Consider the following 18,637-nt stretch of genomic DNA (forward strand, 5'->3'; position numbering starts at 1 on the left):
TATAAACAAAAATGTCAGAGAAAAATAGCAGAGAAATTAAATCAGTTTAGTAATTGTACCAGTGTGATTAAGTTTAACATATTAATATTAAATACTATAACTAAAAAAAAAATTAAAACACTAAAACTAAAATAAAAACAGAAAATTACAAACCTAAAGTAGATCTAAAAAAGATAAATAACAAAAACTACATTAAAATACTTCATTGAAAATAAAATGAAAACTCCTTTGAAAAACCCAACTATAATAACCCTGCTGAGAAGAAAAGGATGAGGTTGTGACGCCTCACCTGCGTCCGTCGTCCTGTGGCACCATGGCCCGTCGCTGGTTGACCCACTGCTGCAGCTGCGTCATGGAGCTTTTCCTCTGGGCGAGTCTCTCTGGTGCCGTCCTGGGCACAAAGCCCCTCCGCATCACCACATTCTCCTCGTGCGGCTCTCGCAAGTCCCTCACATTCTCTTGGGACTGGTATCTTGAACCGTTGGGAGGACCATAGTTACCCCAGCCGTTGGGGTGATGGGGTGCCAGGCCTCCTTTCTCCCCCATCCTGCTCTCTATATTAGGGGTTACTGGGGTGCTGGGTGTGGTGTCTCTGGACTCTACTCCATTTGGCTCATGTTTGACTGGCTCGTGAAAGTCTGGCCTCTGCCCGTTGTTCTCCGCATGAGAGTTGGGCTCCAGTCGTTTGGCTACCATGTCATTTTGGTCAGCTGTAGGGATGGGCTCAGATTTATTTCTGCAGGACAGCAGGAGAGAGAAAGACAAAACATCTGTGAGACACTGTCATGAAACAGAGTGATGCCTTTGATCTTCTTTATGCAATGTTGTTTTATAAGGAGTGCACATGACTGATTGTTTCAGAGTATCAGGGTAGCAGTACTAAGGACGCACTCTTGCATTCCATCTCTGCTATTTTTTAGCATCTGCTGTTTTCGCTCCACGAGAATCATGTTTTTAAGACGCTGTCCAAACCCATGACTTTTTGTCCTTCTGTGAAACTCAAAAAGTGGAAATCTTGAAGAATGTGAAGAGTTCAGATGCAAAAGCCTCTAAATGCCATCTGAAATTTTCTTATAGAATGATCTTTTTATCAAGCTTGTATATTTAAGTTCAGTAATTTCACTTAAATGACAATTAATAGGTAATCTTCATTGCCATTTAAGTGAAATTATTGAATTTAAATATACGAGCTTGATAAAAATGATCATTCTATAAGAAAATTTCAGATGGCATTTAGAGGCTTTTGCATCTGAACTCTTCATGTACTCTTTGTTCTCTATGAATGAAGATCCATAAAAGCACCAGAAACTTTTAATAAACGTAGTCTATATTACTCATGGACTTTATTTCAAGGAGTGGTTGACCGATATATCATCAAGGCTGATTTTTTAGTTATCGCATCGGCCAATAAGTTATCCTGTTTGGTCGTGAAGTGTCGTATGTGGGACTTTTATTTTGACAGAGTGCAGACACACAGGAAAAATGCATGTACAAACTATCCAAGTGAATTGAGTTTGGCTGTCACTAGATACACACAAGTGAGCAACTTCAAACTATGGTGCACTATATATCTAGTTGACCATTATGTGGTCATATTACTTATGTCATATTCACTTTGTAGTGTGTGTAAAAATAGCATTTCCTGGTCTTCGAGGGGTTTGTTTTTATTCCCATTGCACACAGATTTACACTACCAGATTACTAGTAAGTTTTATTGGTTATATTTAGTGTAGGACTGTTAAACGATTAATCGCGATTAATCGCATCCAAAATAAAAGTTTGTTTTTACATAATACATGTGTGTGTATGGTGTATAATTATTTTCTATATATAAATACGCACACATGCATGTATATATTTAAGAAATATTTGCATGTATATACTGTGTATATATATTTATATTATATATAATTTATATTATATATAAATATTTTATATATAAATAACACATTTTCTTAAATATATATATGCATGTGTGTGTATTTATATATAGAAAATAATTATACTCCGTACACAGACATAAATTATGTAAACACAAACTTTTATTTTGGATTAATCGTTTGACAGCCCTAATTTAGTGATGTTTTTAAAAATGTCTTTATTTTTGAAAAGGCCATAATATGATAACAGAATCAAGCATTTGCTATCTAAAGTATAAGCGTGTTAATTCTACATATTTTGCCAAAACGCATCTTAATACAAGGTGTAAACAGGGCCATATAGTGCTCATTCTTTATATGGAAAAATCATTTCTCCTTTTATGTTACACAGGAGAAAGAGAGTCATAAGGGTTTGTAATGACAGGAGGGTGAGTAAATGGCAGAATTATATCTTATATAAGAATAAAAATATATATTTTAAACAGTTTTTCACTTTGTCAAGCTGTTTTTGAATGCAGGACCAAATTCTGTGTGAATCAGTGTGTATTATGTGTGATGTGTGTGTGTACCTGGATGTGGCTAGGATGTGGACCCTGGCAGCCTCACTCATGACTTGGATCCACTCCTCTTGCTCCTTCTGGCTGTCGGCACTGAAGTAATATGTACGAGTTCCTGCGTGCTCAGCCTGCAAACAGAACGCAATACTGCCCTTTAAATCCTCACTTTCCTCTTCCTCCTCCTCCTCTTCCTCTATTTCACGCCACACCTGCAACAGAAAGAGAAAGAAAGAGAGAATATTATTGCACTGTCCTGTAGCCACTCCCATTTTGTAAGAACTTAACTGTAAACCTGATACCACAGGAACAACAGAGCATGCAAAAAAAAAGACCCAATACAGCTCATGCAAAATAGTGGATTAAATTGCTCATATGTACGTGAACAGGTATACAAATAACAGCCTGCAAATGAAGGACATGCTTAAAGTTGTAAGCATAAACACAGCACTATTATTTGGAGTAATATTTGGCTTATCGCCTTTCAGAGCTGGAGAGATGTGGGTAGGTGGGGTTGCAGTGCATGCAAACAAACAAATCAGTCGTGCAACGACTGTACATTTTCATGTAAATTCATATCCTCGAATTTAAGAGGGCCAAATTTGTTGATATTTAATATGCAGCAGAACATGGGAGAAAATAGCAGAAAAGACATGCAGATCAGACTCACAAATATAGTAATTGAAGGCTGACAGGTGAGCAATTTAGTCCGGTTTCATTTTTTCATTTAATGACCGACATTTGATTTAGACTACTGAATATAGAAGTTTGAAGATTCTTATAAAGTTTTGTCTTCACTATCATTACCGTTAGCTCATGTTAGGAACGTAAGCATGTGAATCTGATCTTGTCACTTGTCATGCAGTTATAGGAGCAAAAAGAGGTGTTCTGAAATACCTACTAAATGGGGATCATCGACACACTGGAGAAAACTCACTCAGGGGTCCTCAGAGATGGGGGGGTATTGGGAACAGAGGAGAAAAGACTACATAAGGATGACTAGATCAAGTATACAAATCAACTTTAGGAGCAGGTTAGATGTGGGCTAGGTGTGGCCTAATGGAGTGGATAGTGTACACTAATTTCCTGAAAGAGATGGCGGTTAGTAGAAATGGGGCTTTGTTGTGTTGTTTCAGACACAAAACATCAGCTATATGAAACACATAGACACCTGACAATGTAAAACTTTTGTGTGAATGTGTAAGTATAGCATAAATTAGGCTACATTTAAAAAGTAAGACTAGTTTAAATTGTCCAAAACACTGCAGTAGACAACTTCACCACATGAGGGCACTACAGAGTTAATTGTGGACTATATGCATTCAGTGGTCATTAGTGGCAAAGAGCAAAGAAAAAAGAAAAAGAAAAGATAACTGAATAAATTAGTTTGACTACGCAGCTAAAAAACAAAAATACTGAAGGTGTTATTTCTATAATATCTCAAAAGAAATCAACAAAGCTCAGATCTACAAGCAAATTCTACCTAATGCCTCTGATTGAACTTATGTCTAGTCTCTCTAGTTCTTATTTAGGGACAATATTTGCCCTGGAATATTTTTTTTTCTAACCATAGAAAAACACAGTGTATTAGTCCATTTATGCCAAATACTTAATTCAAGTCAATTGAGAAAAAATAAAGTAAATAAATTCAAATGAATTCTAGCTGTTGTTACTTAAAAACAAAATTATTAACAAATATAGCTGTAAAATGTACTGGATATAATAACTATTACTATGGGGGAATATTTTAGTACACATTTTAAATATCTTGGGTCTTTTTTTAACTTTCAGTGGCATTTTTGGTCAGTTTATGATGCAAGAAACCTCAGATTTCTATAACATACATGACACTTTGAGGAAACACATCACGTATACTGAATGGAGAGGGTGTGTTACCACTGATGAAACCTGACAATCACTGGAAGCTACAATAATCCGACCATAAAAATATCATTATGTAATTCAGCATCTCTACCATTGCCAATCCTCTTGATTAGTCTTGCTTAAAACAAACACCTGAACTTTTAGTCATCCGAGGGTGTGCTACTGCTAACATCAGTTTCATACAAACTAATAGTTAACAAATAGACAGTTAGCTAATTGATACTAGAGATCATTAGGGAACTAATTGTATTTCTGAATAGACAACACCCTATGAACAGGATTTGTTGTACATCCACAAACAAATTATAGTCATACACTGTACTGTACAGATGAACGTGTTAATGTGAAATGTCTAGTAAGGATTAAAACCCAGGGAGACCCCTGAGCTTACATGACTTCAATTAACCAGAATAACAGACCTGGACTAAACTAAAGTAATCATTTATTTTCTTGTTCATTCTCTCAATTAGCTGGATATTGTTTGCATGCCTAAAATTCTCTTGAAACTGAGACAGTTATTTGTTTCACAGGAAATGGAGTATCAAAACAAAAGTTTGCCTTAAGTTCTGCCGTTCGCATTGCGGAGGTTGCTTAACTTTAGAAACATGGCACAGAAACCAGTAATGCTGTCCCAATCCTTCGCTCACCTTTGTACCTGCCAAAAGAATGCCTCATTTTCTTTGATTGAACCTCTCCCTGAGGAAACCGTCAAACACTCCCGCACTATTGATTCATTTCAGGGCTTGCCAAATTCTGTGATTACTGTTTGCATTTCATTTTTACAGGGAAGCCATTGGCCTTTGTTTAAACCTTCATTATAGTATAACCAACATTCTAGCACATCTTTAGGTAAGGTAAACAAGTGCAGGAGTAAGAGAGTTTGGCAATTTGTAAGTATGTAAAAGATATTTGACACTGCTTTGTGAGGACGCATGACAAATGAACCATGCTAAACTGAAGTGACATGATTTATCTGGTGCTAATTTGACAAGTTGTCACTAACATAATGATTCAAAGTGTAATATTATAATGAGAAGAGGCAATGTAAAGTTCATAGGTTTCCCAGATGAGCAGTTACCGGTAGTTATAATATGGTGTTGTTTTGGACCCCATTGACTTTCATTGTATGCACAAAAAAAGGTTAAATATCCTTAATACAATAAAAAAAATTATACTAATAATAAAAATGTCTCCTTTTGTGTTCCACAGAAGAAAATGTAGTAATACAGGTTTGGTTTTTAGTGATGCTTCATTGCTTGTAAATCACTTCCTCGAATGTGCATCCTGGAGACATATTTATGTTCCAGATGAGACATTTGAGTTTACAGTAGCATCACATGTCAGACTGATCTATCTTTACAGACCTCCTCTTAACTACCACGTACTCTTCTACCCAAATAATCACAGGGGCCTTCTTTTCTTCTTCACAAATCAGAAAGAAGAGTATTTCAGTGCAAGACTATATTTAGTCAAAGCTTAATTATGTCCTAATTGAAAAGGTTTGTCATCATTGGTCTGTGAAGAGAAACATGCGAGCTCAATCTCATCCTCAGGAATTCCACAGGCTCAGTCAGACCACAGACAAGAACTAGCACAAGATCACTTCTATTGCAGCTAGCCTAAGGAAATAAGCCTACGCAAGGGAAATTCGGAAAGTATGTATTAGTATCCTGATCTGTGTAGGATTTCATGTTATAACGACGCCCTCTTTTTGTGCATTTGCTGATGCAAGTGAAGGCAATACACCGGACTAGCAGGTGATCTGATAAGAATGACATACATTTGACCCTTTTATTGCAAATGAAAGAAGGTCAAGCTAGATAGTCTTGTTGTAATTGGAGTGTGCTTTGATGTCTCTCTCCGTGCCAAGAGCTCTCCGTCTCCTATGGCACTGGCACAGAGGTGCGACCTGAGAACCATGTTTACTAGGGGTGTGACGGTACACAAAAGTTACGGTTCAGTACATACCTCGGTTTAGAAGTCACGGTTCGGTAAAACCATGAGAAAACTAAACATTATTTTTAATAGTAACCTTACACATTACTATTATATTAAAGGTTACAATTAACAACAGAGCCCAAACTATTAAATTCAGTTGCTTTTTATTTTTAGATTTAGCCTAATAATCAACACTCACATAAAAATTGTATGCAAACATTTAAATTGCATATAACGCAGTTTTAGGTTTCTGGTTGCAGCAACGAGGAAACAGGATTTCTGTGCAGCAGACTAACTTAAAACTTAAAACTTAAAACTTAAAACTTAAAACTTAAAACTTAAAACTTAAAACAACACTCGGGAGACTGAGAAACAGGACAGAACAACCAGCTTAACATTAACAACAGACACTGAACAGGACAAAACACAGGGCTTAAATACACAGAGCAGATGAGGGAAACGAGACACAGCTGGGATAAATGAACTTAATGAAAGAAACCATAGTAACTAACAGGCTTGGGATGAACTAATGAAGGAGGAGTGGCTAGAAACTGAACACAATGAACATAGAGGAAGTCCAAACACAAACAGAAGCGTGACACTTTTAAATCTAATTATACAATTATGTTTCTACTCCAATTTGTTGTTAAAATATACTCATTTACACAGTGGCCGTCATAACTTGTTTTCATGACAGATTTATCTAAACGTACATTAAATAATCAAGACAGGTTAAGTAAAATATAAGGAATATATAGCTAATATAGTGCATATATTTAGCGAAAGAGTTTATTTCTCTAGCGAACTAACAAGCTGTGGACACTGAATGTAAATGTAGTTAAGTACTTACCTGAGGTAAATGTAATGCTATGTGACATTGTTTACAAGCTGTTTTATTGATGCCTATCTGCCGTTGAAACACTGATTGTTGAGCGATTACACGAGATATGTTTAAGTTGTACTGTATACTGTCTCTTTCATCATACCTTCAAATGTTTATTCTGTAACTATAGCATTACATTTCATTATAAAATGGAAATTCATTCATGATAAAAACGAAAAATCTCGATACGAGTACGTGTACCGTTATACCCCTAGTGTTACAGTAATCAAATGTCCAAGAGAGACAAGAGACAAGTAATGCTAGATCATTTATTTCAACTGGCAACAATGAAAGTCACTACAGGTTATTTCCTTTGAGTGCAATATCCACTAAACATAGTTTCCCATCTCGGCAATGACCCACAGCTGAGCCATCACATCATGGCTTTTTACACCACAACACAATCTGTTGCTGAGTTTTAGGAATTATTTACTATTTTGTTGTGGAAAATCCCAGAAATCTCAGAAATCCTCTTGTACATTACACGTGCTGTAACTGTATTCTTCTATCTGTATCTTACAATGATGTACATCTCAACATCTGAATAGTGATTCTATAGCATCTTGAAGAGAATAGAATACAATACAATAAAATAGAACAAAACTAATTAAGTTAAGTAAGTTAAGTAAGTTCAATTAAATAAAATCAATTAAATGTTACACTTTATTTTATGGTGATGTAGTTACATGGTATTTACTCAGGTAATGCACTCAAAAAATTAAGCCTTTTTTAAAGATTTAGGCCCTATGCGTTTCAATTAATAGTAATGTTCCATCCAATTTAATTGAATAATCCTAACATATTTGAATTGAATTCAATTTGATGGAATTTTACTATTAATTTAAAGGTGTAAATCTTTTTTAATGATATACTGAGTAATATTAAAGCTGCAGTATGTAAGCTACTTCTCTCTGTTTATGTCTATGATGAGTCACACAGGTACTGGGCACAGTGGTACGACCCATACCAGTCTTAAAGAGCCTGACTATAAAAACTTGTTATAGGTGTACCGTAGTGATTAATTAACTACATGTACTTACAATAGAGTTACAGTTAGGGTTTGGGGTAACACTTTATTTTACAGTGTCCTTGTTACATAGGTTACATGTACTTACCATAGTAATAACAGTAAATTATGCATAATTACATGCAACTAACCTTCAACCAAATCCTAATCCTACCCTAACCCTATAGTAAGTTCATGTAGTTAATTAATATTACTCAGTACTTAAATGTATAATTACACTGTAACAATGACACCTTAAAATAAAGTGTAACTGGTTTTGGTTTAGGGTTAGTTGTAATTATGCATAATTTACTGTTATTACTATAATAAGTACATGTAGTAGTGTGTAACTAACGTCACCTTAATTTAAGAGATAAACACTCAGAGAATGAGCAGTTCACCTGTCTACACAAATTACAGCAGGTGCCGATGCCCAGAGCAGCTCAATGTAAAAACAAAGGAACAGGGCAATTCTGCCTTATTTTTTGGAGTGCCAGACGGAAGAGGAAGCAGACAGTCAAGCTTCAGCGGATATGAAAATGACAGCCCTCTGCTTTCCAGTCTCCCTGCTTCTGTTATTCTGCCTGTCTAAACTCCTTTTGAGCCTCTGACACAAGTAGTTGTACACTCTCAGTCATGCGGAGCTAGGCTTAACTGGCTTGTTTTTGATCCTTATGTTTGCTGATCCTGGAGTCCAGGGGGCAGGGACATGTAGACATGCTAGTGTAGACAAACATGCTTTCAGAAAACTATGAGACCAAATAGGGTTGTCAAAATACCAAAAATGTCAGTAGACAACAACAACATATAAATATAATGTACACTACCAGTCAAAAGTTTTGGATCGGTAAGATTTTTAATGTTTTTAAAAGAAGTCTCTTCTGCTCACCAAGGCTGAATTTATGGAAAAAAAAACAGTAACATTGTTAAATATTATGACCATTTAAAATGACTATTTTCTATTTTAATATATTTTAAAATGTAATTTATTCACTCAAAAAAATAACTCTTTGAATGAACAGAAAAAAATCATGGAAAGGATTTCCACATGATTAACTTGCTTTATTTCAACATTATGCAATTCTGTTCCAATTTAATGTACTTACGTTGGGTCAACTTAATTTATTAAGGTTGATTCAACTTATTTACTATGGTTGGACACAGCTTAATTTAATAGTGTCAGCCCAACTAATTTACTTAATTTGCATCCAACTTATGTGTTTGTTATTTTCATTCATCCATTAATATTTCATTTATTTTAGTGACACATAATTAAATTGATAGACTATAGCTAGCTATTTGCTAGCAGTAGCACATATTAGCATCTTAAATGCTAAGATGTACATGCTCTTTCAACCAAAGCAGTTAAAAGTAACCCAATCAGTCCACAGCCAAACAAAATGCTCCACACTTCTCCACAATGGTAACCCACTGTAATTTAAATGGTTCTAATAATTCCAATGTAATTGAACATTAAACACAATTACACACTATCAAGTCTTATCCTTTTCTCATTTTCTCAAAAAAACATAAAATAACACTTAATTTTAACATTTATTCTCTCTTAATTCAACCATATGCAAAGCATGCTGGGAACTAACAAGCACTGCCCAGTTTCAGTTAATCCAACACAAACGGATTAAGTAAACTTAGATTTTACATATTAAGCAGCTTGAACACAATCAAATTAAATTAGGGCAAAATGGCAGTTGGCTCGCACTACACTGCCACCCTCTGGATGTAAGAATTTTTTACTTAACATAAATGGTTTGTGTTTAGACAACACGATAGGATTTTGTACTGTTAAGTTGAGAAAAAACATTTCAAGTCAACAAACACAATTATTATAAGTAAACTAAATATAAATATATTATGTAAAGTGCACAACCTTCCTAGTTCATTTTTTGATTAAATCTGAATTTTCAGCATCATTACTCCAGTCTTCAGTGTCACATGATCCTTCAGAAATCATTCTAATATGCGGATTTGATGCTCAAAAAACATTCATTATTATTATCAATGTTGAAAACAGTTGTGTACAATTTATTTTCAGGACAAATGGAAAATTCAAAAGAACAGCATTTATTTGAAATAGAATCTTTTGTAACATTATAAATGTCTTTACTGTAAATTTTGATCAAGTTAATTCATCCTTGTTGAATAAAAGCATTGATTTATTTTATTTCTTTCCCAAAGCTTTCTATTTCAGATAAAGGCTGTTCTTTTGAACTTTATATTCATCAAAGAATCTTGAAATAAAAATGTAAATAACTGTTTTCAACATTACTTTATATTCACATAGAAATAATATAATTATTTCACAATATTACTTTTTTTTATCAAATAAATGCAGCCTTGGTGAGCAGAAGACTTCTTTTAAAAATATTTGAACAACAAAACTTATGACTGGTAGTGTATATATAAATATAAAAAGTAATTGGTTCATATTTATATTATATACTATATTTTTAAGTAATGCAATTAAGTTTACATTCCTTTAAGTTAATAATATTATAATAATCAACAGTACTGTACTCAGTAACACAGCTGGGTGAAGGCAAACAGCTGGAAATAACGCACACGCAACATTGCAGAAGGTTAAAGCCACAGCAGTAGTGTGATGCTCTCCATGTTGACAAAGCAGTTAACAGCACGAGCTCAAACAACAGCAAAAATATGGGGGAGAACTGCAAAATGAATGATTGCAGCAACCTTTAATGACTAGGCATCACACAGGGCTGGACGGCTCCTTGTGTGTGTGTTCCGTCTACCACTGTACTTTACAAACACGCACACACTCTCTGGATGGCGTGTGTCTGTTCTGAACGCTCTGATGTGTACTTCATACACAGCAAACAGACAGAGTTCACATGTCTGATAAGAGAGACACCTCAGCCCAGCACGCTAGGACAAGGTAACCAGCTCAGGGCTGCTGGGAAGAACAAAGTGAACTCAGGACAGACAACACCGACTGCAGAGACAGGTGAGAACGGGGGGTTTCATCCAAATTGCCATCAATAGCTATTCCAGACTGGCTGCAAACCCTGTTTTCAAGGTCCACCCTACTTAAGGGAAACATGTCTGTCATGAATCTATTACAAACTATATGAAAGCTGTCTGGCCGTATCTGTGCATCCCACATGCCAGTGGTTCAGCCGCTGAGGACTTTTCCATCCAGAAAAGATTTCTCATCTCTAAGTCTGATGGCGTGAGTCGGTAGACTCACCTCCTGATCTTTCATGTTTCTGCCGTTCATCCCTCAGAGAAAAGATGAATCTTAGGCTAAAAATGTTCCAAGCACACAGCAGTTACACAACCAGCACTCATTAATATTGCAGCGGCTCTATACTGGGACATTAGAATGAGAGAGAGGGAGTAAAAGAAAAATAAATCTCTTCAAAGAGAACATAGTAGCAAACACACATACATATTTATGTAGCCATCTAAAATAAATTGGGCTGATGAAGAAATTATTTTACTGTTGCAGACAAAAGCATTCAACGGCTAGTTCACCCAAAAATGAAAAAGAATTGTCATCAATTACTCACCCCCATGTCATTTCAAGAGTTCAGTAAGACTTTCGTTCATCTTTGGAACAATATTGTTAGAATATTTTTTTTCCAGGTGATGAACAATAAAAGAACTGACAGCCAAGTATGCGATTTCAGATACAGCCAATTAGAATCCACATAACTTTAAGGAGCTCAAACAGAACGTTACCGTCCATTGGTATGGACGATATAGTTATAATTATCTATATAGTTATAGTTATCGTTCTTGGTGTGAACAGGCCTCAACTCCAAATTTAAATGGAATTTTGTCAGATTTAGTGTACTTTTGGGGACAGTATTGTCCTCAAAATTTATCCAAGTGTCCACATACATACTTGTATGTGTGTGTGTGTGTGTATGTGTGTGTGCGCGTAAGGCCTGAAGCAACACAGAGAAAGAGAGTATTAGACTCCCCTGTGAAACTGAAGAATATACTGTGCCCAAAGGCCAAACACTAGTTTTGATCCTTGCACACAGGAGAAGAATTTCATAAAAGAATTGGTAACACTTCCAGGAGAAGAGTCTGAATAAAAAGACCCAGGGCAAGATGCACTGCATCGGACATGTTTCAGGTTCTTTAGTGAAGGCAACATGATACATGTAACCATTCACTGTCACCGATCATGATGAAGAATGGTTGACTAAACACACCTTCCTTTCTCTCTCTCACACACACACACATGACAAACACATTTCAATATCTCCGGGTTAATTATTAACACCTAAGTTCAAAACACGCACACAGATATTTTTAGAGACATAGTGTGACATATATGATGGTGTCATGATTTTTATTATGGCTGCCATAAAAATGAACCTGATCTACGCTGACGTGGATCCACACCGAAACTACACCTTAAGGGTCTCTGTGATATGAAAAAGAAACACTGCACACCTTTGCCTCAGGGTGCAGATGTAAGAGGCTACTGGATCCCTCTGACTGTTGGTTTGCTTTGTTCTGCAAACTAATCTCTGGAGTATAAAATAGTCTCTCTTTAGTAGAAGACTGGACAGCTTTGGATATGTTTTCAAAAACACGTGGATAGGCAGACATGGGTTTTAGTAAAGCTGTGATGGCGGTGTGTCTAAACCTGCCATTTCCACAGGGGATGAACATTAGAAGTATAAGTGTGACGCAGAAACCAAAGTAAAATACAAAAAGAGATATTTGAGAACTATAAAGAAGACTTTGAAGTAAATGTGATCTTACAGTCAAATGACGGTTAAACCCCCTGCTTCTTAAAAAATATTACTTAATGGACAATAACAATATTATACAACAGACATGTTACATAGGAGTTTAAGTCTAATATTATAGAATTTAATCCAAATAGAAAGGGCAAATATAAAATAATGTCTAAATAAATCATATTTAAAGGGATAATTAACCCAAAAATGAAAACAAAGAAGATATTTTGAAGAATGTTGGTAACCAGACATACTATGGAAGTCAATGACTATCGTCGTTACCAACATTCTTCAAAATATCTCCTTTCGTGTTCAGACCCACATGTTGTTCCAAACCTGCAGTTTGAGTAAATGATGACAACATTTTTGGGAGAACTATCCTTTTAAGTCATTATATTTACAATATAATAATTTTTTTATTAAATACAAATAATATATTGTAAATATACAAAATTATCAAAAGTGACAGTAAAGACTTTCATGATGCTATAAAATATTTATTTTTCAAAATAAATGCTGTTCTTTTGAAATTTCTGTTTATCAAAGAATCCTGAAAAGATATTAAGCAGCACAACAGTTTTCAACATTTATAATAATAAAAACAAAAATTCTTGAGCAGCAAATCAGAATATTAGAATGATTTCTGAAGGATCATGTGACACTGAAGAGTGGAGTAATGATGCTGAAAATTCAGCTTTGACATAAAAAATAAATGACCTTTTAAAATATATTCAAATAGAAAACGATTATATGACATTGAAATAATTTTTTTACAATATTACTGTTTTTACTGTATTTTTGATCAAAAATTAGCATAAGAGGCTTCTTTCAAAAACTTCTTACCGATCCTTCTGAATGGTAGTGTATATAAATAATATGTTTATTCAAGTCAAATAAGCACTAAATAAAATACTTTTAAATATAAATATAATTAAAGCATTTATCAAATACAAAATATTAACTTACATTTATATATATATATGAGTACAACTGAATAACAAAATTATTATTATAAATATTCCCAATATAACCCAATTTTCAAATAACTTAATTCTAAATAAGTTAAATAAATATTTTTGCATAAAGCATCATTCAAATATAACTAAATATTAAAAAAGCTTAAATCAGAAATTATTCTTAATACATCTCCGACAGAAGCAAAGCTTATTCCTCCTTCCTGATTATTTAAAAAAAATATATATATATTGCCAAAGGTCATCAACGCCTCAACTGTGCCTTGTTTGTTGCTTGCTTATTTCCAATTGGTCAGTTTAAAAGCCAGGTGCTATATATAAAAAAAGCAGTTTTACTAGAAACCTAACCAAACTTGCAGAGACACGACACCAAATTCTTGAACATCTCCAGCCCAGCCTTTAGGGGCCCCGTGGAGCCAGAGGCAAGAGACATAAACACAGTTACCAAACACATAACGGTCTCACATTCTCCACAAGTGGAACGAGCACACCTACAATCGTGTGCTATAAACACAGCTCAAAACACATCTTCACATGCTACCCAGCATGCACTCTGTCTAATCTAAAAGAGCCTCACACAAAGGCTAACCACAATCTTATTCACTAAATTATGATAACTCACTAAATTATGATAACTCACCACAACAATGTTCTCTCACAGTGCAACCAGGGGCGCATACACTCAGAAATACTGTGATCTGTCAGATATGTATGCTCTAAAGTTCTATGTACTCAAACCCAGTCGCCTGGGACCCTGATGGAAATTTAATCTGACATTATGTTTGTCCTTCTGGCACATGGTGTGCAAACATATTCGGGAACGCATGCAAAGATGCAAAGTCCACTGCATGTGTGGGTGTGCAATCAGGGTAAATATAGAGTCCGTGGTTTTGACTAAAAACAGATAAAGGTCAATGAATCATGATTAATTCAGAAACATCGCTTAAAGTTTCCTATCATCACATGACCTACACTGACACCGAATACCATGTTTACCTGTCGCCCCTCCCATCCCTTGTCCCGACAGCATTCAAAACATTAATTAAAAATGCACAGAGATCACCAACCTTGAAGGCAAACTTGCGGGTAATGTTGTCCACTGCCTGAACTGGTCCAATCTTGAAGCTGAGAAGAGGAAGGCTGCCCAAGACTCCTTCTTCTTTATCGTCTGGATGGAATAATTAAAAAGAAAAAATGTGTATGTCAAAGACAAACGTAAACAAAAAATAAAATAAAACATCTGTATTATAGCATTCCAACCTGGATTTAAAAAGAAAAAGCTGATGAGAAATTAGATGAGAAACAATTCTGTTCTAAATCAGAAAAGTCCAACTTTCTGTTGTGTGCCGCTACACTGGTGATGAAAGGCAGCGGTAATGGAAAAGCAGGTAAACGGCAGGTGAATCCCATAATAGATATCCATTTTTATCCCAGCGCAAAGCAACGCTAATGACACTGAAGCAAGCAGCGGCGCACAGCCTGGGAGAGAAGCGCTCGCGCTGGTTAAATAATGGAGCACATCGTTAAATTTTCATCGCGAGGAGGGCAACGGAGATCCTGTGTTCTTGCTCTCGATCTCCCGTACTGAGAGCTGCTGACGGGGAAATGCAGTGAACCCACCCGCGCGCATGTGTGTGTGTTCTGACAGCACTGTGTGTGCGTGTTTCTGTGTGAATGAGAGAGACAGGGAGGGGCGGAGGGAAAGGAGGGGTGGAGCAGGTTGTGTTTGTGCTGTATAGAAGCGAGAGAGAGAGAGAGAGAGAGAGAGAGAGAGAGAGAGAGAGAGAGAGAGAGAGAGAGAGAGAGAGAGAGAGCAAAAGATAGCTATCATCCCCTCAGTGACTCAGTGCTGCAGGTATTCTGGCTCTCGACCAGCTGTACCTGCACTGAACAACCAATCAGAGTATTATTCTGTCAACAAAAAGGTCAGGCAAAACAATTCTGAATAAGAACCGTGTACTGATAAGGAAAAACATGATCTCCACGACAATGAAATACATGAACACTGTATAAATGAGGGTTACATACCAACAACAACCACAAGAACAACAAACACAATCCTAAACCTGTATGTCAGGGTTGTAAACATTACAGACATTGACAAGAAATATCTCTCCCAATTTTCAGATTTGTGGTTATGAGTTTAGATGTGAGTTTTTTCAATGGTTGATTCTTTAATTTATTAGCCTTAGTCCTCTCCAATCCTGAAAACTAGCTGTCTGCATAAAATATATCCTTATTTTACTTATTCACCCCCCACATTTAGCATTTATGTCTTATTTTCCAGTAAAAATGTCTAAGTAAAAACTGCATGAGACATGGTGTCAGGGAATACATTTTTCTTACTTTGTTGGTATATTGCTATATATTGTGTTAAGCATAAATCTAAGAAAATTTTGTTTAAAACAAGAACATGATATAATAATAATAATAAATAAATAAAATAAGTGAAAAACATAAGATATATTCAAGTCTTACTGTCTGACAATGTATTTTTAGAACTATAAACTATAAAAGAAGATTTTTTTTTTTTGGCAGTCACCTATTTTTATCTCTCTGAAACTGTGAAAGTCATCTTAACTGTGTCCAAGTGCTTTGACATGCTTTTGTATACTTTAATAGGTAATTTTACACAAGAACTGTTCCACAAATTATGGGCTGACATATCAATCACACACTGACTAATGGCACATGTCAATACAAAAGCGGAGACAATATTTACTTTGAGTCTTGATACTGGTTATGTAACAATACTAATTTACAAATTCTCTCAGAATCTGTTGTTTGTCTTTTCAAAATAATTCTTGATATCACAGGTTCGAGAAGATCCTTATTTCTCTTTTCAAACAGTTCATAGTAAAAGCCTTGACAAAAGGTGCAGTCGCATTTACTGTTGTTTGGTGAATTTTCGCATGCAAAATCCAGTCATTTTAATAGGAATCCCCACAATTGGGAATTTTGCCTGAGGAGCGAAAGATTTCGCAACAGGTTGAAGTTGGTCATGCAAATTTGCTATGTTGGCCATCAGAAAGATGCTTGGTTTGAAAGTGACTTCTCTGTGCTTCATACATTGAATACTTCTCGAAAAAGAGAAATTATAGGGCGGGACTTGATTTTGTTTATCGGGAATTGATTAGACTGAATTGATTGTGGATTGCTATCGTTGTGATCTCGTTGCAAGAGGGAGGGGAAGATATTTTGATTAAAGATTAAAAAGGCATATGACATTTGAAAAGAATAAGGATATTCACAGATAAATCATTAATAATATATTCTGCAATATTTCATAAAAAAACAAGTATTATCGATTTTGATTTCATGGTGACATTTCATGGTGGACAACTCATACAGGTTTTGAGGGCGAGTAAGTACAGACAAAACTGGTGAACTTTTCCTTTAAGGGGTGAACAATCATTTCATCCAAGTTCTCTTCTTTTTATTTGGCATACTGTACAGCTCTTATATCTGCAGTGACAACAACAGCGAGCCATTTTTCAACGTCCCCCCACGTTCAGAATACCAATTGAGGCATTAAATTGCTCTGTCACACATTCTCCAACTCTTTTGCACAGCACAGTTGGGTAGATGGATGTGGGGTGATAAGAAGACGTAGGGTGTTGTGCCTCCAAACACAGTGCCGTTGCCAAGACATTAAGGGCAGCAGTGGAGACGTATGGGACACAGCCAGTTTCTGAGTGTTGCTGATTGTGATTTTTAAATAAATGACCCTCTCACCCCAGTGAGCCAATCAAGGAAGGAAAGAAACTTCCTGGTGTTCCTGGAGTGTGTTTGTTATGCCTCTGACAGTGACTCTCATTAATATTGTTATGTTGTTATGCGTTACATTTTTGAATATACAATGGTCTTTGTGTAAAGTAGTTGCAAAGTTTATTACTATGCAAGTGGGATGACATGACGTTTGTTGGCAAACTGAAACACGAATATCGTTTTGACCTTGCATCTAATATCAGATTTCTACAGACATTGAGTTAGCATGTTGCTAAGCTAACAACATGCCACACTAATAATTATAATATACAATAATAATTAAAGCACAAACATTACAACCAGTGGGTAAAATTATCCATAAATTACATTTAAATAAAATTACACTGAGCTATTGTTATTGATGATATTCAAGATTATTCATAATCAACGCATTTATTCATTTATCTCAGCTCATCTGCCATCTTGGATTTTTTAGGTTTTAGTTTTGAGTTTAACAAGCTAACAACGCAATTCCCAGAATGGTATAAAATGACAGTAAGATTTCTTAATGTTTTTTTTTAAATAAGTCTCTTGTGATCCCCAAGGCTCTATTTATTTGATCAAAAATATAGTAAAAACAGTAATATTGTAAAACATTATTGAATAATGTAATCTATTTTAATTTTTTTTTTTAAATATACTTTATTCCTTTGATGGCAAAGCTGAATTTTAGAACAGCATTTATTTGAAAAATAAATGTATTTATTCACACAAAAAAATTGTATTGACACCAAACTTTTGAAGAGTAGTCTATAATAAAGCATTTTATATAATAAACTCTCAGAAAATTTTTATTGATTCTGGGAATGTCTTCTCTATGAAGGATGCGAGGAGTGCTCATATAATGCCTTAAAGTCCCCCTGTGGTGAAAATCAAGCTTTTAATGTTGTTTATATGTCTGTGGTGTTTTTAATATGCTTTAAGTCAACACCATTGCTGAGTATTTTCTCCTTAAAACTGTAGTGAACCAAAATGCAGTTTGAAATCGTGTTTCTGATGTCACAAACTACC

The 18,637-nt window shown here is 35.3% G+C and overlaps 1 protein-coding gene across 21 annotated transcripts in view; it reads right to left on the minus strand.

Moving 5' to 3' along the window:
- The window catches only part of plekha6 (pleckstrin homology domain containing, family A member 6), a 98,780-nt gene that overhangs the window by 18,909 nt on the left and 61,234 nt on the right, over window positions 1-18,637 (minus strand). For 10 of the 21 annotated variants that reach the window (XM_079857144.1, XM_079857148.1, XM_079857147.1 and 7 more), the window contains exons 6-8: window positions 14,926-15,026; window positions 2,450-2,565; window positions 290-736 (exon numbers count right to left, since the gene is read on the minus strand). In XM_079857144.1, coding sequence (XP_079713270.1) covers window positions 290-736; window positions 2,450-2,565; window positions 14,926-15,026 — 664 coding nt within the window. Of the gene's footprint in view, window positions 1-289; window positions 737-2,449; window positions 2,647-3,335; window positions 3,916-14,925; window positions 15,027-15,118; window positions 15,502-18,637 lie in introns of those variants that run through there. The other 11 variants (XM_079857160.1, XM_079857142.1, XM_079857155.1 and 8 more) reach the window with 6 other exon arrangements.

This window comes from Squalius cephalus, assembly GCF_949319135.1.
Source record: "Squalius cephalus genome assembly, chromosome: 22".
Lineage (NCBI taxonomy): Eukaryota > Metazoa > Chordata > Actinopteri > Cypriniformes > Leuciscidae > Squalius > Squalius cephalus.